This window comes from Pinus tabuliformis, chromosome 4_2 (genome assembly GCF_031772625.1).
Source record: "Pinus tabuliformis cultivar Carrire ecotype Pingquan chromosome 4_2, CPIR1, whole genome shotgun sequence".
NCBI lineage: Eukaryota > Viridiplantae > Streptophyta > Pinopsida > Pinales > Pinaceae > Pinus > Pinus tabuliformis.
In genome coordinates, this window is record NC_142304.1 from 776,801,665 (window position 1) to 776,824,390 (window position 22,726).

Below are 22,726 nucleotides of genomic sequence, written 5' to 3' on the forward strand. Positions count from 1 at the left end.
CCAGTAGTCAGAGGGAGCAACAGCAGCTCAGATTTTAGTTGAGCAGATTACTTGGTTGGATGCAGAGGGTTTTGCAGCAGCAAAACCAGCGTCGAGTGGAAGAGAAAAGCACACACAGCAGAGAGAAAATTTCTCTCAAGGGACTTCAAAGTTCAGAAGTTTGATTTTTTCAAGCAAATTGGCAGTGGTTGTGAGCGAATCTCCTCACTCCAAAAGGGAGTGCGAATAGCAGAAGCAGCAGCCAAGCAGAGCAAAAGAGGGAGTTTTCGACTAGATTCGAGATAGCCACAGCTAGGCTCAGAGATCAAGACAGATTGGACGGTGCCTCCAACTAAATCATTTGTAAGGCCAGAATGTCCTTGCTCCTTGATGAGCATGGTCTGAAGACCTATGCAGAAAATGTGGTGGCAGTACCAATAGATAGTGAGGCACCAGATCCAAGAGGAGGAGTATGAGACTCTATTGTGCCGAATGGGCAAGGTCCAACACAGTTGCAACAAGGAGATCAATCAGATCAGTTCCGGATTGTTGCAACGAGACCATCACCTTTGCTACAGGGGCCCACAGTACCACAGTAGTAGCAACAACATGAGTAGATTAGATTTTGCTACGTTTGCAACTACACCTCTAGGAGAGACGTGGGGCGACATGGAGCTGTGGTCCAAAACTGTAGATTTTGGGCAAGATCCTTAAGGAGTCTACCTCATGGATCATCATCTTGCTACGAGAGGCCCACAGTATTCAGTAGCAAGATGGATCAGTGTCAATAATGCAATCAGATCAAGAGTGACAGTTGTAGACTAGTAGCAGTCAGATGTTGAGGAGCGCAGTGCAGTATTGGCAGCAATGAGGAGTGGCACAGAGCAGAGCTAGCAGCAGCACAAATACTTCAGTGAACAGTGCAGTAGCTAGTAGCAGTCAGGACTCAGGAGACAGATGCATCATACTGAACACAGTTGATGCTTCTTAGTTGCAGTAGTTACAGTTGCAGCAACAACAGATGAGAGGGAGTTGCAGTGCAGATGCAGAGTTGGCAGCACAATGGCAATGTCAGCAGCAGCACGGATGCAGCATCAAAGTTGCCTAGTGGTTGGTGGGCAGTATGGCTAGACATCAATAGCATGACAGGAAATGGTATAGAGAGTCAAGACAGAGTGTTGTGGTAGGGTGTGCAGCACTAGAACACAGTCCTCGCTAAGAGGGAGTGTTAGTTTTTGTAGCATCAGATGTGTTCTAGTCACGAAACTTGGTGGAGGGGCTAGAATAAATGAGATATCCATAACCCATAAATCGTTTCTGGATATTCCACCTAGAGATGACTTAATTAGATTATTAACTTGTTTTTTAATGTTTTTGTTATCTCAATTTAGTCAATAATTTGTAAAGTATTGACAACGAGAGTGTCAGCGCCGATTTGTAATAAATAGGGTTAAAACGTTGACAACCAGAGTAGCAACGCATTTTTGTAAAAATGGTCAGTTAAAGCTTTGTTTTTTCCTGTAAAAGGCGGTAAACTTCGGGTGCGGTTTCTGAACAGCTGGAAACAGATTTTTTAAAACCCAAAGGTTTTTGTCGACAATGGACCCATTAAAAAAAACCTCTCTCAGATTTTGCACAACTATCATGGTTTGAGAGATTTGAATTGATCTTTGAATCCTATTTTTCAGGAATTCGCCAGAATTAGTTTTTTCTATATTTAGAAAAAACACCTTATCAACTTTGACTTGGATGCCACCTCATCAAATTTGACTTGGGGATCCTTAGCTTCAACCATGACTCCAGCAACAACATGATCTTCAAATACATAATATTATTTCTTTTGTTTTACGATGAAAAGATGTAATGTATTCAGTTTTTAATTAGAGAATTGCTCATCTAGTTTTAGACTTTGTAATTAAATCTTTGTTGGAAACTTGCTTACAGTGTGTGAGTATTCTATAAAGACAGAGACTTTGTAATTGAAAAGGGTTGGAATCTTTTGAAAGAAAGCCTCTTTTATGTATTGTGCGTGTATGTAATCAGTTAATATTACAGTAGTCTATGTGAGCAGTTTGTAGAAATTCTTGTGTTTGCAATTCCCTATCTGTTTCTAAGTTTCATATCTTCTTCAATATTTGAATACCAGGTTGTTGAATTGGAATTCATATCTTTGTGCTCCAAATTCTTTTATTCAGATATTTATTACTTTTTTTCACCTAAAGATCACACTAATTTCTTTACTATTCTCTGATTTCCTAAACTTGTCAGACGAGTTGTTACTATCTTGCTTTTGTGACTGTGGTTTATATAAAATTGATTGGGTTAGACTCCATGCCCAATGGTGAAATTTCCTACAGTCCAACCAACCTTAGTTTTTCTCAATTAAACTAGCCATAGAACATATTACAGACCTTCTACCATTGTGACCTTGGGTAGCTGAGTTTAGGGGGAGATCCCTCTCCAGGTTGAAGGGCCAACTTTCAACCTCAAAGCAGTTAGAGGTTACCTTAGAGTTTTTCCCTTATAGCCAAGGTTTTCTCTAAGAGGTAACATTTTGGCGTCGTTGAAAGGGAACGCAGGATACATTTTCCGCGAACAATTTTATGGTTTGGATCAGATCTCTGAGCGCAAACAGAGATTTGGACATCAGTTTGGCTACAAGATTTTTGCTCCGGCGACTCCATTTTCAAAGGAATCCAAAGGTTCAAAACATTCATGACAACTCCATTATTAAAAGGATCCATAGCTCAAAGATTTCATTGGTGACTCCACTACACTAATGAAGGACGTAGATGTTGCTACAATCATTTCAAGGTATGCATGTTTGTACTTTTCAAAAACTCATTGTTTCCCTAATCCTTTATGTGAAAATTCCTACTACTCGAAGGAACCCCTACTACAGCAAATTTGAATGTACTTCACCTACTTGATTTTTAAATTACATTCATCAAGTTTTTATTTTGAGTACTGAAGCAAATTACTTCTGCAGCCTACACTAATTAAATATTTGATCTCATGAAAAAGAAAACAGAGCAAAGAACAAGATACATAGGACACACTTATTTTTGGACACAATAGTCCCCAGAAAAACCCATTGTGGGAAAATCGTTGCAGCAGTTCTGAGGGTTTATTATTATGCAGGAGAAATATCTGAATACAAATCTAGGATGCTCATCTAGCAATTTTTTACAGAGAAAATACTGGTGGAAAATCTGAGTGAGTTTTAGCTCACTTCACCCGGCAGAATTTCGGCTCATCCGGCACAAGACTAGCTAACCCTAACTATTTCTGTGTTGGCTTTGCGTCAGCCCTGTGTCACCTTCTCTGCCCTCTGCCTCAGCGCTCCCAGCTGTTCCGACAGTTCCCAGCAATTCCGATAGTTCCGGCAGTTTCGACAGTTGCGGATTCTGCGTGACAGGGAGCTTTTCTGCGTCAACTCTCCTGGCTACTGCATCAACTCTCCCAGTTGTTTCGACAATTCCCAGCAGTTTCGATTGTTCCGACAGTTCTAGATTCTACATGACAGGCAAATTTTTTGCGTCGGCTCTCCCGGCTACTGCACTGCCTCTCTGCTAGCTCTCTCCGCCTCTCTGTTTTGTATTTTCTAGAAAGTCCTTCTCCCGGATTCTATCTGCCCCTCGACTACAAGATCTCCCCAATCGATTTTCCTCCTGATAACTTATCACCTCAGCAAATCGATTTCCTCAACCAAACGGTTTTTGGGTTCTTTAGAACTCATGTGCCTTAGCCTCTCCACCAATTTTCAAGGCTAGAGCACATCCGACGCTACCAAAAACTAACACTCCCTCTTAGCGAGGAAAGTGCTCTAGCAACAATGTCCACCTGCATGTTGCTCTATTTCTGAAGCACCTCCTTTCTACATTGTTGTTGCCACCAACACTGTGTTGTTGTTGCTACTGTACTGCTGCCCATGACACTGTCGCTGCTACATTTGTACTACAGCTCCCTCTCAAACGTTGCATCTGTTATGCTGCTAGCACTGCCACTGTTAACACTGCATCTGTATTGCAACTCAGTTGCTGAGAGAAGCAACTGAAAAACATCCAAAATCAGCTAAACTTAACTATGTATAGCATAATACAATGAATGTTGGAATCTGACTACTACTGATTCTGACCCTCTGAATCTTCTGCGCTGCTATTGACTCCTGCACTGCTGCCAACCTTGCTCTGCGTTGATCAGTCTCTGGTCCCCAGCTACTGCATCTCTCCTCCAAACACTCCACTGCATCATCCGACACTAACTCCATCTCACTATTGTTGAACCTTGGGCTCCCGTAGCAAGGAATTGATCCAAGAGGTGGACTCCTCAAGGATCCTACCCACATGTAGTCCTCCCGACTATAGCTCAATATCACCCCATCTCCCGCCTAGAGATGCATGAGCACTCATGGCAAACTCATCCTCGTCAATCTTTGTTGAAGCAGCCTTAGGATCATGTTTCTCATCCTTGTCCTTTTTCTTCAAAGGAAACTAGGATGCATAGTGGCCCAACTCGCCACGACTGAAACATTTCACCTTCGAAATGTCCTTCTGTTTCGGCTTCTGTTGTCCCTTCGATGCTAGAGCTACGTTCTCCTCCTCCTCCTTCGTCTTTGTGCCACTCTCACTGCTGTCACTGAGGTTGACCTTCACTAGGTCCCTCCTTAACTCCTCCTGTTGAAGAGTCGTCCACATCTCCTCCCATGAAGGTAGTTTTTCTCTGCCCAATATGCTTTGGATGAAAACTTGCTATTCATCCAAGACTCCATTCAGGGCTATCCTCACTATCGCGGTTGGCTGAGGAGTGGACCCCACTGCAACAAGTTGGTCTCTAGTGTCCTGAAGCCGTTGAAGATAGAGGTTCACCCCTTCTCCTTTCAGAATCAAAGTCCTGTGCAATTTCTGCTCTAAATACATCTTTCGTTGTTTGGAAGAGCCTTCATACAAAGAAGATAAGGCTTCCCACATCTCCCAAGTTGTATCCTTGCCCTGAAAGTGTGAGACCACGTGATCTCGAACTCCATCGAGAATGAGCCTCTTTGCCTTCCCCTACTCAGCTTTGTACTTCTTCTTTTTATCGTTGTCAGCAGGAACAGCGACAACACTATTGACGTAGGTCTCAAGATCATGTTCCTCCAAAATAGCTGAGATTATGGTCTTCCATATGACATAGTTGGAAGCTCCTTCCAATCTTGTCCTGATCTCTAAGCCCATGCGATGCCATCTCACCCACTGCCGATCCGACTCCTCTTGTCACTGCTCAGTGTCTTAGCAAGTGAGAAATTCGAACTTTCTAGCGAAAAGTTCTCTGAGGAGAAAATTCCCCTTCTACGTGTCTTCGTTCTTTTCCAGCGGATTTTTGCCCCAGCAGGAACTGCACTGAGGCTATGCGTCACTCCCTCTGCCTCTGCAAACTCTCGAACTGGAAATCGTACCTCTTTGTCATCTCACTCAAAGAGAGATTTCCTCGGATCTGCTTCCCAACAAAGATTGCACAATCCCTTCAAGGGGATTCGAAATGCTGCTAAGTGCAACTTTCGGCCTCACTGATCGCACTGGATCTACTCTTCTTGTTTCAAAATCAATGCTCTGATACCATGTGAAAATACCAACTACTCGAAGGAACCCCTACTGCAGCAAATCTGAATCTACTTCACCTACTTGATTTTAAAATTACATTCATCAAGTTATTCTTCTGAATACTAAAGCAAATTACTTCTGCAGCCTACACCAATTAAATATTTGATCTCATGAAACAGAAAACAGAACAAAGAACAAGATACATGGGACACACTTATTTTTGGACACAATAGTCCCTGAAAAACCCAATGTGGGAAAACCGGTGCAGAAGTTCGAAGGATTCATTATTATGCAAGAGAAATATCTGAATACAAATCTAGGATGCTCATCTAGCAATCCTTTACAGAGAAAATACTGGCAGAAACTCTGAGTGAGTTTTACCTCACTTCACCCAGCACAATTCGGCTGATCCTAAACAAGACTGGCTAACCTCAGCTATTTCTGTGTTGGCTCTGCATCACCTTCTCTACCCTCTGCGCCAGCTCTCCCAGCTGTTCCGACAATTCCCGGCAATTTCGGATTCTGCGTGACAGGCAAATTTTCTGCGTCAACTCTCCCGACTACTACATTGCCTCTGTGTCAGCTCTCCCGGCTGTTTTGGCAGTTCTAGCAGTTCCCAGCAATTTCAGTTGTTCCGACAGTTCCGGATTCTAGTGACAAGCAGCTTTTCTGTGTCAATTCTCCCAACTATTGTCGTGCCTCTCTATTAGCTCTCTCTGCCTCTCTGTTCTGTATTTTCCGGAAAGTCCTTCTCCCCGATTCTCTTTGCCCTTCAGCTGCAAGATCTCCCCAATCGATTTTCCTCCTGAGAACTTCTCACCTCAAAAAATCGATTTCCTCAATCTCTCTATGTGTTTCCAAGTGAACCCCAAGCCTCCATTTTATACTTTTCCTGTTGAGACTTCAACGGCTGAGATTAAGTCTCTAATCAACGGCTAAGATTAAAACATGACTTGATCCGCCTTCTAGATCATTCTCACCCATATTTTGATTAATACCCTTTAATATTTTAATTTCCCTAAGTTTGGACTTAGGAACCCTATTAAAATAATTAATTATTTTAATAAAATACAATCCGGATGGAATTTCACCAGACAGTTTCTGGGTTCTTTAGAACTCATGTACCTTAGCCTCTCTGCCAATTTTCAAGGCTAGAGCACATCCGATGCTACCAAAAACTAACACTTTACCCAAGGATGAACATTTTTTAAGGAATGGTCCAAAATTTAGCGGAGAGGATTTGAACTTGACTTTGAAGCATATTTCAAATTTTTGTGACTTTACTGATCTTCTTAGAGTCAAATATGAAGATGTCTTTATCAAACTTTTTTATGATTCATTCCAAGGAAAGTGCAGAAGTTGGGTTTTTTATCAGAAACTTATTGTGCTCTGTATATTTTTTGAATTTTAATGAAGGAAGACTAATTCTGCAGCAGAGATTCTTGTGTTGAGAGATTTTGGATATGTGTTTCCCTGTTTTTGTTTTCCTTCTATGTTGTCATATGTATGTTCTTCCATGACTGATAAGAGTAAATAAAAAGAAATCATATTTACTATGCTTTGTTTATATGATCAGTCTTTCACAAATTTCTAACTTATGTTTTGTAGAATTCATCATTGTGGTGCTCTTATAAGTATACTACTGCCTTCTTATTCTGCATTCCATCTCAACAATTTTAAATCTCAGAGTACCTCAATTGCCCTGCCTCTATGAAGGTTTTAGCTTGCTTCCTTGTTAAGCCAAGTATTTGACTCCATGCCCAATGGAAATCTATCAAACCCTACCACAATTTTGAAGCCTTATTACAGCAAATCTAGTCATTGTGTTAAGTACATAACCAGTCATTTCGACTGAGTTATAGAAGGTATCCCCCTTCGGATTGAAAGGGCTAGCTTTCAATTCAAGAGATTTGTTAGAGGTGACCTTAGAGTTTTTCCCTTACAGCCTGCGTTTTCTCTAAGAGATAACAGTCTCCTAAGTCTAAACTTAGGAAAACCGGTTAATTAATCAGAATTAATTAAGTCAAGGTGAGAATTCTCTAGAAACTCACACGAATCGATAAGGAATTAATCTAGGCCCTTGATTACGTTCTGATCTTGGTCATTGGTGATCCAACAGAGGATTACAAGAAGTCAATGGGCGCTTGGAGAATACACTTGAGCAGTTTGATTTCCTTGGCAGATCGATTTCCAAAGAGCAGTAGCAGTTGTCAGAAAGCCAAAGATTGAAGCAGAGATAGTGAGGGGTAGGGATAGTGATCCGGAAAAAGTTTTCCAGATCCAAAGAGGAAGCAGCAAGTGACAGAAGTGATCCATGCAGAAGCACCGCAAGGACTACGCAGTAGCTAACGCAGAGCAATTCAATTTAGCTGGGGAGGAAGTCGATTCAACGTCCAGAAGGCCGGAGAGTCACTTCCAGCAGTAGAGACAGGCAAGACAGCTTGCTCAGAGGCTGAAACTGAGCAACACGTGTGAGAGGCAATGTTGGGACTGTGTAGAGGGCCTATGCAGGGGTTTGGATGGCCATTTTTTCTAGAGAAGCCAATGTCGGAATTGCTTGCGGGGTGAGAGAATTTTCTCTCTAATTATTTATGTCAGATTCTTGTTGTTCGGATCACTAGTTGAGAATCCATAGCCTATACTTAGAATTTCATTGTTGCATAATAATAAAACCCTCAACTGTTGCACCAGTTTTCCCAAGTTGGATTTTTCCGGGAACAATTTTCCAAAAATCACTATGTCAATTTTATGTGCACTAGATTTTCTCACTTACCAACACTATTTTCTTTTGCAGAATTTTGTATTTGTGAAGTTTGCAATAGTGAATTATTCGTTGTTTGTATGGGCAAACAAACTGTTGATTAATTTATAGTTAGAAGAATAATTCCAGTCGCTGCAGTAAAATTTTGCAGCAAAATTTTCTAAGCTGCAAAATAATTTAGTAGCACCAAAATTTTCACAATGAAACCCTCAAGAAGCCCTCAAATTGAAGTTAAAACCAAACTAGGGTTTTACCCTAGGGCAAGAGAAATTATGGATGAAATTGGAATGAATGCCCACCAAAGGGTGTGATTTTGAGGCAAGCATTATAGCCTTTGATGTTTATACTTTCAAAGACCCAAAAGCTTCCTTGCTAGTCAATTCGCACTAAGCCCTAGATGGTCGTTTCGCCTTAAGAGGGCCAAGTTAGGTAAGAACGAGGAAAAGTAAAAGTTTTTAGATAAAATTGACTTGATCACCAACAAATGGATCATCAATGCCTAGTCTTAGGGTTGATGGAGTATACGAATTCTTTAGGTTGGCTAAAACTTGCAAAGGAGTAAGGATATTTTGATAACCTAGTATCGAAACCCTAACTATTACCCTTGTGAGGGATCAGAATTCACTTGGGAGAGCTAATGAAAGATCACCAAGGGGATATTATACAATGAGTAATGCATGCAATAATATGACCTAGCTTCCATAAAGTTGATATTCAACAAAAATACGGCACAATATTTAACCTAGATCATCAATACATTAGAAATGAAATCAAAAATTTTCCAATAAAAGTCACAAGACAATATGCATGTACAATCCAATCATTGATCCAACGCAATGTTGAATTTCCATGGCACTTGAGAATCTGGTTTGGGCCTTAAAATCTCAAACACAAACAAACCCAAATGCCACAACAATACTACTTTGCACAAGGGAAAACAATAGCATTCAATCAACATGTACACAAGACACATTTTCAACCCAACTTCATTATATTAACAATCTTTAATACAACAATCTAGGGCTCTCGTCCCAGGGACAATGGCCCTTGATACAAGACAACTAGGGCTAGGTATCAACAACAACTATGATTATCAAACTGCCCTAAATAGGATACAATTGACCTACATGCTAATGTAGTGCACTCCTCAACTCCTTTAAATCCACGTACCCTAAACACTTTTGGTGGCCCTTTGCCTTCCAATCTGCAGCTCCACAATCTATGTCTATCAGCCAACACAACTCTTTTAGGTCATTGAACTTAGGCATAAACACTTATGCCCTCTAGCTGCTCCTTCGTTCAAGGACTCCAACACATAGGGTCTTCAACAATGCTACCAACTTTTGTCATATTGTTGCTCCTTGATGATAGACCTTAGGGCAATGGAGGTTGCCCTCTTTCCAATGAAGATGACCTCTGCAAACACAGTGAACTAGGGCTGAACAATAATCCCTCTTGGTTGCCCTTTCTTCCCTTCAAAGACCAACCCTTAGGCTCCAACCTTCCTACCCTCCTATCAGCCTTGTAGTCCTTCACAATAGGCCGAACTTATGGCACAATTGACAACTTCTAACAGCCCTCCAATTTGTACTTAAGTTGCCCAACAACTTTGTCCAATCTGGACATATCAAACTAGAAAAACGCCATACTTGAAAAGCAACGACATACATCTTTGAAGGAAGTCAACTATGCCTTATACAACTGGCCCTGTGCACACTATCCTGAAGTTTTTGGCCCTGGTTAGGGCACCCTAGACAGCTACAGGTCTACTCCTTCTCCTGGCCAAACCACCCTTCAACCTGCATTGACTTCCTTCTACGAGGCTTGCTTATTTACGCTATTATTCTAGGTTAATCCAACCATCATAAAGGTTGTTCTAGACCGTAGACCAACACCCAAATAGGGCTCAGCCCCTCCTGTAATAGCACAGATAATCTTCACCCTTGTCCACAGAAAGATACCCCACAAATGTGTGCCCAGATTTGTCCTTGAAGCTCGGCCAGCACCTTGCTCAAGGCCTAAAACGATCACAAGAAAAGACTCCAAAACTGACCTTTCCTTCACTTCGACTTGTCCTCTTGAGGCTGCGGCCAAATTAGATTGCTCTTCTCCAATGATGTATGCACTTGTGATGCGATTAGATTGAATGGCTAGGCTCCTTTATATGTTGTTAGGTGTTCCATTTTCCACATCTAGGCTGAACTTCAACCTGTGCCCGAGAGATAGCCATCCATACACTGATAAGTTCTAGGTGTAATGATTACCCACCAAAAGACAACTCTTCAAGTCAAGCCGACTTGTACATTGTGTCAATTAGCCCACAACATATAAACGTAAAAAATTCTCTCATTCGATCACATCTACCAAGGTTGCTTAGTTGCCCCTTGCTCCATTAAGGGTGCCAAACATGCAACAATGGTCAAACCTCCAAAATCATGCTTGCTTTTGTGCCCACAACTTTGGGTGCAAAACCCACGGCTTGGGTACTTTTCCCACAAAGAGCTTTTGTGCTGCCAACTCACACAAGCCCAGTACCTAAGGTTGTGGAGTACCTTCCAAGCTACAAAAATCAACAGGCAACTTCTCCAAAGACAAGAATATAGCTCCAAGACAAAATATGCTCCGTCGATCACATCTCTCCAATAGGTACAAGAGGCCAAAATTTTCAAGTAGAGAGATTGAATTCACAAGTGATGATAATGACAAATGAAAAGGTCCTCTCCTCTATTTATATGAGGAGGACAAGTCTAATTTTACCTAAAAGCCCCTAGAAGACAAGTAAAATCATAATCATGCATTGGGTTACAAGCCAACCCATCTAGATTAGACAATAAATCTAATAATAGCCCACACGTGTGAGTCGTGAGGTCTCAAAATGTTGACGTCATCCAATAAATGAGCTAAATGTGGCATGCGTTGAGGCTTTTGAGTGCCAAGTGTGGTGTAGAAGCCTCCAAAAATCGTCATTTGAGAGTTGGCCCTCAAATCCCCATCAATATCCCTCTGTGGTCCCCAAAATTCACTTGGGGTACCAAAAGGTGGTCTCCTGGGTCCCATACTGCTTAAAATGTCCATCTCTGCTCCAAAGTTAAGGGCTTTATATGTGCTACTAGCCCTCCCGTGTCTCAAAAGCTAAGACCATCCTCATCTAAGCCCTAAACCAACTACCTCCCCTCATATGGTGCTAGGTCGGCCTAGGAGCACATTGCGTCCAAGTGTATCATCTTGAAGAATCATCAAATGCAGTGCAATGTGGCAGAACGCTCTAGGTGCAGGTGGTGATGTGTTGCTACTGCTTAGAGACCCAAGGCTCTCAACGTTTCACCTATGGGCGCCACTATACTTCTCTAGGGCCCGATTACCTGTGTGTAAGGTGCCTAGGTCAAGGGGTGCTAAACCACCTGACAATCACAACATAAAGTCTAGTGAAAACAACCATGATCAAGGACAATAAACATTTTTGCATCTAAGTGAACTAAGCTTCAATTTAAAGGGCTATTTCGTACTTCAAATAAGGCTTCCCTTCCGGAATTGGGGCTTTGTACTCACAATGGTGTTTCCTCCCTAGGTAGAAGTGGCTAAACGACAACCCTATTAGGTGTTTCCAACCCCCAAGGGGAAGTAACATTTCCTCAATCCACCCTTCAATCGATAGGTGTTAGTGAATAATGATGGCATGAAGGGGAGAAGACTTCATGGCCAAGTGCCATGGTCAAAGGGACCAGCATGATGGGGATCCACATCCTGAGTGTATAGATGTGAGGAGGGAGCAATCGTGGATGCATGAGTTACCAACTCGGCCTTTGTTTTTCCACCCCTCTTGTGCGCCTTTTACTTTTGCTTGATTTTTCTTTGTATTACTGCTCGTAGCTCAAAGGGTTAGAGCTTGCTTTATATGATGTATAGCAGTTGCATTATCCCTTAATGGCGAGTCAACTAGTCACCCATCAAGGTTGGAACATGAATGGGTTCCTTTTATGATGTATAGGAGCAACATGTGCTCGAGAACCAAGTGATGCCCATAATGAGTGAGGTAGAGCTCATGCTAGGCTTTGTCCACGTGCTAATGTGTATGTCCCAACCATCTTTTGCATTTTGATATTCTTTTATTTTATTTTGTGGCCATAATATGCTTTTTCCTTTTCTTTTAGCTGCATCAACCTCCCAGGGCAAAGTTTTGAGCCCTACCCAGGTATGTGGATGTATGGGTGCCAAATCTCAAAGAACCAATGGTCAGTTGAACCCGAAGAATGGAGGTGGAATATGGGCTTGTAATGTAAGATGGAAAGTGGTAAGTATGGAATAGGGATAGATGGAACACACTATCTCAATCGAGGCTTCCCAAGTAGTGCCCCTCTTATACCCACTTAGCCATTGGGGGAGGTCCCACTAGACTAAGATCGTAAATTAACCCCTCGTTTAAGGTGAGGGAACAAGATCACGATCAAACCCCCCCCCTTCCAAGTCACCCCATAATCCATATCAAAAGCCCCAAACACAAACAACCATAAGCACCCGATTGCAAAATGAATAAAGTACCTTTTGATCGAAAGCCCACCTTTGTCCATTTGCTCTTGCCGAATGGGTGAGAAAGTATATGAATAATGCAGGTGGCAGAGATAAAATGGCACGTCATCAGCGAGTGGTGGTTGTCAAGGGTTGCATGCCTGGCCGGCTAGATGCGAAGAAGAAGAGAAAAGTTTCCTCCTGTAGGGTCACCCACTTTGGTGGGTAACAGTGCCATCAAATAATAAAGAGCTCACTTTTGAAAACCATTGTCTGTAATTTTTATAATTGTGTGGAGTGGTTTTTATCCTCATTTTGTTTTCTTGGTCATATGTTATTGGGATTTAATCTAATAAACTTGATGATTAGTAAAACTACATAGAGGTTAACAGATCGTGCCATTGAGGGGCTACATAGTCACGTGGAAGGGGCAAACTCAGGGGCAGCCCTACTCGGACTTTTTGTTTTTGCAAGTGCATCAATCTAAGCAATTAAACCCTTTAAAGGGGAGCTTTAAATCGTGCAAGATTTGCTATCCATCTTCACACGTGATCTAAAGATCAAAGGTGCCACGTTGAAGGGGCCGCTCCTAGCTGGGTTCGAACTTTATTAAGGGCATTAAGTCAATAGTGGGAGCTATGTTACTTGGGAGCGGGAGCGAAAGCGGGGAGTGGGAGCAAAAACGGGAGCGGGAGCGACATTTTAAGAAGCTCCTGGTTTGGGAGCGAATCCCGGAGCATTTTTTATATAATATATATATTTTTTATATTTTTTATATTTTGATACATATATGTTAACAAAAACATGTAGAATAATGAATTAGATATAAAAAACATAAAAAAAAAAAACATAAATTGAACCATACAACAACAATCATCTAGAAGTTATAATCTTCATCAACCATGTCCACAAGTTAGTTACATAGTAACATACAACATATTGAGTCTCATGATTCATCAATCATAAAGTTTCAAGCTTTCAAAATTCAATATATAACATTTATCATCATTGATCACCAAAGTTGTACTTGTAAGCTAAGTGTAACCATTACAACAAATAATATCTAACATGAAATGGAATGTTATAAAATGAAATGAAATGAAACAACTTTCAACTTTCATGAAGCATCATATTCATAATTCATTACTAATGAGTTATAATTGCCAACTTCAAACTTAAATTGTCATATATTGTTTAAAAAAATATCATAATAAATATGAAAGAGTCAATAGCTATAAAAGTTACTAGAAACTAGAAAAGAGAAGTAAATCTATTATCTATTTCTTGTGCTTGGGCCTCTTGCCACCACGAGAAATGTCTAATTTTTTAGTCTTGTTGGAAAATCAGGGTCTTTGTCATTAATATCACGCTCTAAGCATTAATATCCAGAGGTATCTTTGTCATTACCTCTGTATCTGTATAGGGATCTTTGTCATTAATATCACCCTCTAAGCATTAACATAAGATAGAAGAAGCATAGCATGTCAAGTCAAGATTTTGTTTGAGTGATGCATACATTTTTAGAAGGGTCATAATAGAAGAGTTCGACAACCAATGTCACTAACATCAAGGTACATAGAGGGATTGGTGCTCTTGATTAAATATGAGTTCCATACCCTAATACATGACAAAATTCAATGGAAACATTGCAATCCCCCAATCCTGAAATCCTGAAAAACTGATAAATCTGCTAGATTTTGAATGAAATCTAAAATTCTACTTTCTCCATATGAAATCCAATGAGGCCGAAACCACTCTCAAACATCTTGAGTCATTTCATGGTAATGTTAAAAATTTAAGTAAAAGGATGAAAATGAATATTAAGGAGAATGTCACTTTTACTTTAAGAATTTAACATTACCATGAATAGCATATCAATACTAGGGCCTAGACTTGATCATTAAGCTGCCCCACTCAAAAATTATTTGTTTCTTTCAAAAAAAATTGCATTTCAAACATTACTACAAAAAAAAAATTGCAAAAAAGGCAAAACACTCCCGAAATCGCTCCCGAAAAGGTAGGGAGAGAAATTTTTTTTAGGGAGCCCGCTCCCGAGTCGCTCCCGCCCGGAGCGCGGATTGGGAGCGAGAGCGAGGGGGGGGGGAGCGCTCCCCCGCAACATAGAGTGGGAGCAACTTCTCTTCAAGACCAAACCCACTCCCTTCATTTATCAAGCTAGATCGTCTTAAGAAGGTGTTGGTTTAACACTCCTACAAGGGTGAGGTAAGTTGGGCATAGGCATAAAATCAACAACCATTTTTTCTACAAAAATTCAAAAATAGTTTATTCTAAGCATTAGTTTAGGATTTAATTGTTTGTTGGTTTATTCATTTATCTTGTTAGGAAATATTTCCTAGGGGAAATTGAGCAAAATTGCTAGATCTAACCAAGAATACATACAATTAATATTATGTGCACATTTCATACTCGTATCTAGTCAAATTATTTTGTAGACGCAATGATTTATTGGTTGTAGCATACAGGTCAACGATTAAAATAGGGGTTTTGTGCTTTTCCAAGTAAGTAATAACTCAAAAATCCCTCATTTGACTATATCTTGCTTAATATCATTCATTTCATTATTTGGAGTTGAATTTATGTCATTTTCAGACACATTAAAGTTAAAATTCAGATTTGAAAAAATTCTTGGGCAATTTTTCCCAAGAAGGCTTCGCCTAAATTCATAAAAAATAATTTCTAGCTTGTTGGAAAATGATTTTTCAGTCGTTATAGGTTGAGGAGAAGCCTCATAAGCCTAATTTGATCCTCAAGCCTCCACCCCTAGACATAAAATTTGGAAGTGCTTAGGCACTTGTGGGGTGGCTGATTTGGGCTTAACAAATTGTTGTCCCTTTTTTACGCAAACTTTAGTCTCATTTTATAGGACAATTTATTTTGACCCATAAGTCTCTAACCAGTGGTCCAAACTAAAATATAAATACATATTTGATTAGAGTAAATTTCATAGACCAAAATCAATTAGTTACACTCCATATTTTCTATATTTTGATACTTTTAAATCCCCCATTTAGTTTTTTGTTGTACAGTGACATTGCAAACCACCTAGACAATTCCGAAAGATTCACACCACTCCAACTGACCCCATCTAAGGCATTGATCTTATTTCGTATTGTTTGGGGTTATATTTGCGACTCCTCCCTTGACCATATAGGAGGTTGATGGGTCTAAATAGTGGGGGCTTGGGCTAAGGTGACAGTGGGTCCCTGCTCTCTGTGTGCCCATCTAGTAGGCTACCAAAACCTTATCAACCCTGCTAATTAGATCAATAACAGGTCTTGTTACCCACCAAAAGTGGGTAACCTCTAGGAGAAAACTTTTCTCGCCATTGGTTAGCCAGTCATCCAGCAACCCTATGATGATCCACAAATCACTTTACTTCAAAGCTCTGCACCTATGCTCTAGACAATGCTCCCTCCCATCTAGCATGCTTCTTGAAGGAAGGTGGGTTATCTATCAAAAGGTACACTAACAATTCCCGTAGTCATGTGCCCACACACATCTGAATGGATAAGGTCCAATATTTCTTTAGACCTTGTTTCATTGATTGTAAATGGTTTCCTTGTATTATTTCCTAAGGCACATCCCTTACATATTCCTTCACGATCTTCTTTAATATTGGGAATGCCATTTACCAATTTATTGAGAGAGGGAATAACCTTGTAATGTAAATGTCCATATCTTCTATGCCATAGTTCAATGGGATTGATTTCCATGTGAACTAGGGCTTGAGGAGATGGTGTTATTACTCTATATAGACTTCCTTCACGAATTCCAATAACCCTAGCTTTATCAATGCTTGAATCTTTACCCCAAGCCAAAACCTTTCCATCTACAAAAGCAACTCTATCACCTTTATCTTCTAAGCAAGAAATTGAAAGTAAATTCTTTTTCAAACCTGGAACATAGAGTATATTGTTGAGATGTAGCTTTGCTCCATTGTCCAGCTTCAAAGAAGTTGATCCCAAGCCTTTCACAGCATAGCTTTTGTTGTCTCCCAATTCCACTGCATGAGAAGATTGTTCCTTTGATAGAGTGTGAAGTTGTTTGCTATCTCCTGTCATGTGTCTTGATGCTCCACTATCAATAATCCATGCATTGTCATCATTGAGTGAACTTATGAGTGTAGCGAAAAACCCTTTGCTTTTGACCTTGTTGAATAAGTTGTAGATGATTCTTTTGATCCAACTTCCTGCAATATTGAATCCCATTTTCAAATATCTTATCATAGAGGGAGTAGTCCTTTCCTTTAAGCCAATAGAGTGATCTACAATCTTCCTTGACCTTCGCTATGATACCATATTGAGAAATCAATGCTAGTAGAATTAGGGTTAGATTTCTCTTTCTTGATAATTACTTGTGAATTATGTTGGCTTCTTTTATTTCTTTATTATATTATCTTTCATCAAGCAATTACCAAATTATGTGTGTATGAAGATCACAAGAACAAGAGACACAAGATGTAGGCACTCTGTCAGGGCAAAACCCTTATCTAGGGGAAAACCCAGTCAAACTTCTTCCTTCAGTAGTTAAGACGAGATAATCCAAGACTCTTCAACCTAGACACAGACCTCCTCCAACCACCAAGTCAGCCCTTCCTTCCAACAACTTCGATCTAGATCTTCGACCTTGCAGCAACAACACTTCGACCCAACAAATCCAAAATTTCGACCTTCCAGCAGCAGAATCTTCGACCCAACACTTTCAGAATTTCGATCCTCCAGCAACAAAACTTTGATCCCTAGTAACTTCACATAAAAGAGAGAGAGAGAGAGATAGCCCAGAAACTTCGACTTGTACTTCTTCCTTCTTCCCCTTGAACTTCGCACTTTTTCTGCACTTCCTTGATGTGTATCGAACTTGTTGAGTTGATGTCCAAATAGATTGAACTACTCTTGTATATATAGCCTCTTCTATGGGTCGAATTGTCCTCTTGTAGGCCAACTTCATCAGGGTAGTGGAGGTGACAAATTACATTTTTGACTCAATAATTATTCTTTTTACAAGATACAAAAGCCCAAGAAGGGTCTCATTAAACGGGCAATGACTCTAATGACTCCGTATAAAACCTAGAAGTCCACAATGGGGACTTTGACCTTTAAAATGATGGCCCAAGCATGAAACCCATGCTTTAATAAGTCATTGGAATAATAATAGTAAATTATTTTTCATTCTTTGACTCAAATATAAATATGAAGACCGAACCTAATTACATTCTTCAACATAAAGAAGGTTATAGGTGACAAGATCCTAGTTCAAACGGTGTTCCAGAACTTGACAAAGAAGGAAAAATCATATTTGAGCCTGAAGCAGTCACGAAAGCAAGAATTTGAAAACTATGGAATCGATTAATTTCAAAATATCTCATTAAGTGGAAGAACTTAACTACTGAAGATTCCACATGGGAGGATGATAATTTTATACAAAAGCATCCAGAACTACTCAAGCGTTGAGGACAACACTTTTTGAAGGGAAGGGCATGTGAGGTCCCTATAATACTAGTGCATTCCCCTTATTGTTATTGTTAGTGTAGCCCCTATTGTTATTGTTGTGCCCATGTATCCCCCATGTTATTGTTGTGCCCCATAGAAGCCCACTATTGTTATTGTTGTGTCCTTACATTATTATTGTTATGTAGGCTCCGATTATATTGTGACTCCTTAGACTCCTATATATACCAAGGAGGTCTTATCATTTGAATCATCCAAGAATTGTTCATTTATGTAATGTAAGGGAGGTTTCCCCTCGAAAAGGATAATTTTGATTCATTGATCTATCTTTTTGTGAGCTGGTTGCATAACAGTTGTCAATTACTTTTGAACCATCACAAGTTGTAGGGCTGTTAACACAATTGTGTAAAAAGACTCAATGCTGTAAGTTTGTAACCAAGTCTTGAGAGATCGGATTCTTCATGCTGATGTTAGCAGTTATCATTTAATGCAGTTGATCATTAACATGGCAATTTTGTGTACAACTAGATTCTATATCAACCAAGGAACATTTGGTAGTCATTAAGAGTAATTGGAGATTGACGGCTTACAGGTTTTGCTAGCAACTTTTTCGGATTCTATTGGGGAAGGTGATTTGGGGAGTGTCCCAAGTCATCAAGAAATCATTAAGAGAAATCGAGGATGGAGGGCTTGCAGATTTTTCTAGCAACCTTTTTGAATTCTTTTGGAGAGAGTAATTTGGGAAGTGCCCAGGTCACCAAGACTGCTATCAGTGGGATTGCAAAATTATGTTTGCATCCTGCTCTTCTCCTGCTCAAAATCAAAATCTACTTCTAGTTTTTAACCTGACCTTTAACCATGTTTACGAGGAAAGAAAAACGAGAATGAAGAAGTGGGGCAGGACTACCAAAAACAACCATTTGAGAAACTCAGCAAACCTGAGTGTACAATGAGCCCGAGAGACGATCATTCCCCGCATGAATCAATTTTCCAGCGTCCTCCTCCATGTGCACTCTGGTTATACAAAAACGGCGGTGCCCACCACCAAATTCCATCGGAATATCGACATCTATGAACCCATTTCTCGCTATAGGAACGTCATGTTGTGAAATCTGGTATCCTTTGGGGAGGTCGGGATAAAAGTATTGCTTGCGATCGAACTTAGATTTTAATGACAATTGGCAGTCCAATGCGACTCCTAATTTCACCGCAGATTCAACCACTTTCTCGTTAAGCACAGGCAAACAACCAGGCAGCCCCATGCATATTGGACACACATTGCTGTTTGGGTGAGAGCCATACTTAGATGGGCAGCTGCAGAATGCCTTAGTGAGTGTCGAAAGCTGTACGTGGGTCTCTATTCCTATGACTGCTTCGTAGTCCCGCCCATCCACTTGGGCTCTGCATTCCCTGCCTTTTACAAATTTGTTGGTGCTCAAATACCTGTGGAGAATATATGGATTTGGGGGTCGGAATGCTCTGTGTTTTACAATATTACCATCGAATGAACGGATAAATGCAGCTGTTGTGGTAGAGGGAGTAACTCCTCTGAGGCAACAGCGAATAGAAGCCATGCTTTCTTCTCTGGCCGATACATACACTTCTTCACTATCCACTATTCATGTTCATTTCAGTTATCTATATCGGGATGTTCTCATTCAAAGAAAGTAAAACATACACCTCTTCGCATTTAGCTAATTATGTTTGTATAAAGTACTATGGTCGTATTTAGCTAGTTATGTTTGTATAAGTTGCTAATTTTAATTTCAGTTATCAATATCAGGATGTTCTCATACAAATAAAGTAAAACATACGCCTCTTCGCACTTAGCTAATTATGTTTGTATAAAGTGCCATGGTCGTATTTAGCTAATTATGTTTGTATAAGTTGCTAATTTTAATTTCAGTTATCGATATCAGGATGTTCTCATTCAAATAAAGTAAAACATACGCCTCTTCGCACTTAGCTAATTATGTTTGTATAAAGTGCTATGGTCGTATTTAGCTAATTATGTTTGTTTAAGTTGCTATGGATGGAAGGTGATACAAAGGTCTTGTCATCCCGCTGAAAAATATCTTGTCTAAATCTCTCAAGAGGGAAAATTTTGGGTTTCTCTTGGGTCCGTCGATGTATGATGCTATTGGTTTTGCCAAAGAAGTGCTCCACTCTAACGAATTAGGAAGTAATGTTCTATCAGATGGATTTTGTAAACACGCATGACAAGGTGAATTAGTTTTTCTTGCATTTACTTCTTCTTCATATTGGCATAGACTAATTGACAACTAATTAGATAATGGGTTGTATTTGAATTGCCAATCTTATGGTGCTCATTAATGGGTTTTGCCTGTCTTTTTCTCGACCTCACAAGGCTTACGACAAGGATGTCCACTTTCACCGCTTTTATTCCTCTTAATTATTGAAGGATTGAGCATGATGACTATTGTGGCAAAGAGAAAAGGGTGCCTTAAAGGAGTCAAGATGACAAAACTCATCTATCTTACTCATCTTTTGTTTGTTGATGATATCCTTATTCTGCGTGATGGCTCTGAAGCTAAGTGGAATACATTTAGTAGCATCTTCTCTACCTTTTCTTCAACCTTGGGTATGTTGATCAGTCAGCAAAACATTGTTTTCTTTTATAATAATGTCCAAGCGTAGACTATTAGGCATATTGAATCAATGCTACCATAGAAGATGACTCCCTTGGATCACGGTTTTCAATACTTGCGATTTTTCCTCAAACCAAACTACTATCAAGTGGAGGATTGGGATTGGCTATTAAAGCATATTGAAGGCAAAGTGAACAATTGGTGTTATAGATGGCTCTAAATAGGCGGCATAATGACTCTAATTAAATCGGCATTGGAAAGTATACTCGCATACTGGTTTTTTGTCACAAAGATAACAAAGTCTACCATACATAAGATTTGACAATGCATGAGCAAATTCCTGTGGAATGACAGAAGCATATGTGTATAGTGTCATTTGGTCAAGTGGGATACTCTTACCCAACCAAAGCATCAAGATGGGTGGGGGTTTAAAAACCTCCACTAGTTTGGTCTTGCTCTGGCCATGAAGAGGCCTTGGCCAGCAATCATAGGTGACGGCATTTGGAGTAACATAATTTTGGAGAAATACTTACACAACCAACCTGTTTTGAATTGGCTTTGGTGCTTTAGGCCCCCCACTTATAGTGCTAGATCAAAAATTTGGAGGGGAATTGTGGCCACTTTTCCTTGGATCAATAAATGGATGATGAGGAAAGTTGGTAACGGAAAACAGGTCAAGTTGGGGTCGTTTCCTGTTATATGGGGATTTTCTTTCTTCCATTTATCTTCTGAACTTATCAATCACCTCATCTCTGGGGGTGTTTCCAGACTATGCCATGATTTTATGTTTTCCTCAGAGCAATTTTTTGTTGGCAAGTGGAAAAGCACTCCTGATTTAGGTTTGTGGGGTCCTCTTGCTGAGGAATGAGACATGATCATTAAAAATCTTCTAGTCAGTGGTCTTACTCTAACAGAGGAGGATGATTCTATTCTATGGGCTTGGAATTCCTCTTCTGGGCAAATCGCTACACGTCATGCATACAATGCCATATCTAACAGCTATCCATTGCAAAGGATAGATCGGTGACATCGGAAAAATTGGGATTGGCCCATCACTTTGAAACTAAAGTGCTTTAATTGGCTGGAATTAGAAAATCGAAATCAAACATGGGACCTTCTATTACAGAAATAATTATCTGGGTCAAATGTTTGTGTCCTCTGCTAAAAATACTCGGAATTAGTAAATCATTTATTTTTTATGTATGATTTTTCCACGACACTCTGGTCAAAAACCACTCAGGTTATTAGACAATCTGGACAATGGCCCATTGGTGCCTCTTGACCAATGCCTTCTATGGTAGGAGCAAAACATGGGCATTTATAAAGTTTTGCCCATCTTCATTACTTGGTGCATCTATAAATTCCAAAATAAATTCATCTTTGAATGCAAACCTATAGAAATCAATAGCATCCTAACCCATATTGTAAGATTCTATTCAGAGTATGTCAAGCCTTGGAAACATCCCCGAAGTCTATCCTTTCACTTCCCCCCAGTCCCCTATTTGCAAATGTTGGCTTTTTTTTATTGAGCATATCAATCTAAGGTTTGTGGAGGGGGTGCCATCATTTTCCTTCTATATAATTGGTCTTATCATATTTTGTTGAATTCTGGTGTAGGGTCAAATACTAAAGCAGAGGTGTCTATTGCTTGGGCCCTTCTATTTTTTGTAGCTTCATTAAACATTTCCACTCTTCGTATCTACGAAGATTCTAAGTGTGTTGGACTGGATGGTGGGGAAGGGTCATTTGAGGGTCCTCTCACCAAAGCATTGGATGCACCATATCCAAATTCTTAAAGGTCTATTTCAAGACATGTTCTTC

The 22,726-nt window shown here is 40.0% G+C and overlaps 1 protein-coding gene across 2 annotated transcripts in view; it reads right to left on the minus strand.

Annotated features, from left to right (window-relative positions):
• The window catches only part of GATB (GLU-ADT subunit B), a 168,886-nt gene extending 148,903 nt beyond the window's left edge, over positions 1-19,983 (minus strand). Inside the window, exon 1 of one of the 2 annotated variants that reach the window (XM_089424161.1) lies at positions 19,235-19,983. In XM_089424161.1, coding sequence (XP_089280287.1) covers positions 19,235-19,870 — 636 coding nt within the window. In that variant the 5' untranslated portion in view covers positions 19,871-19,983. The remainder of the gene's footprint in view (positions 1-19,234) is intronic. The other variant, XM_089424160.1, reaches the window with a different exon arrangement.
• Between the last annotated feature and the right edge of the window lie 2,743 nt (positions 19,984-22,726).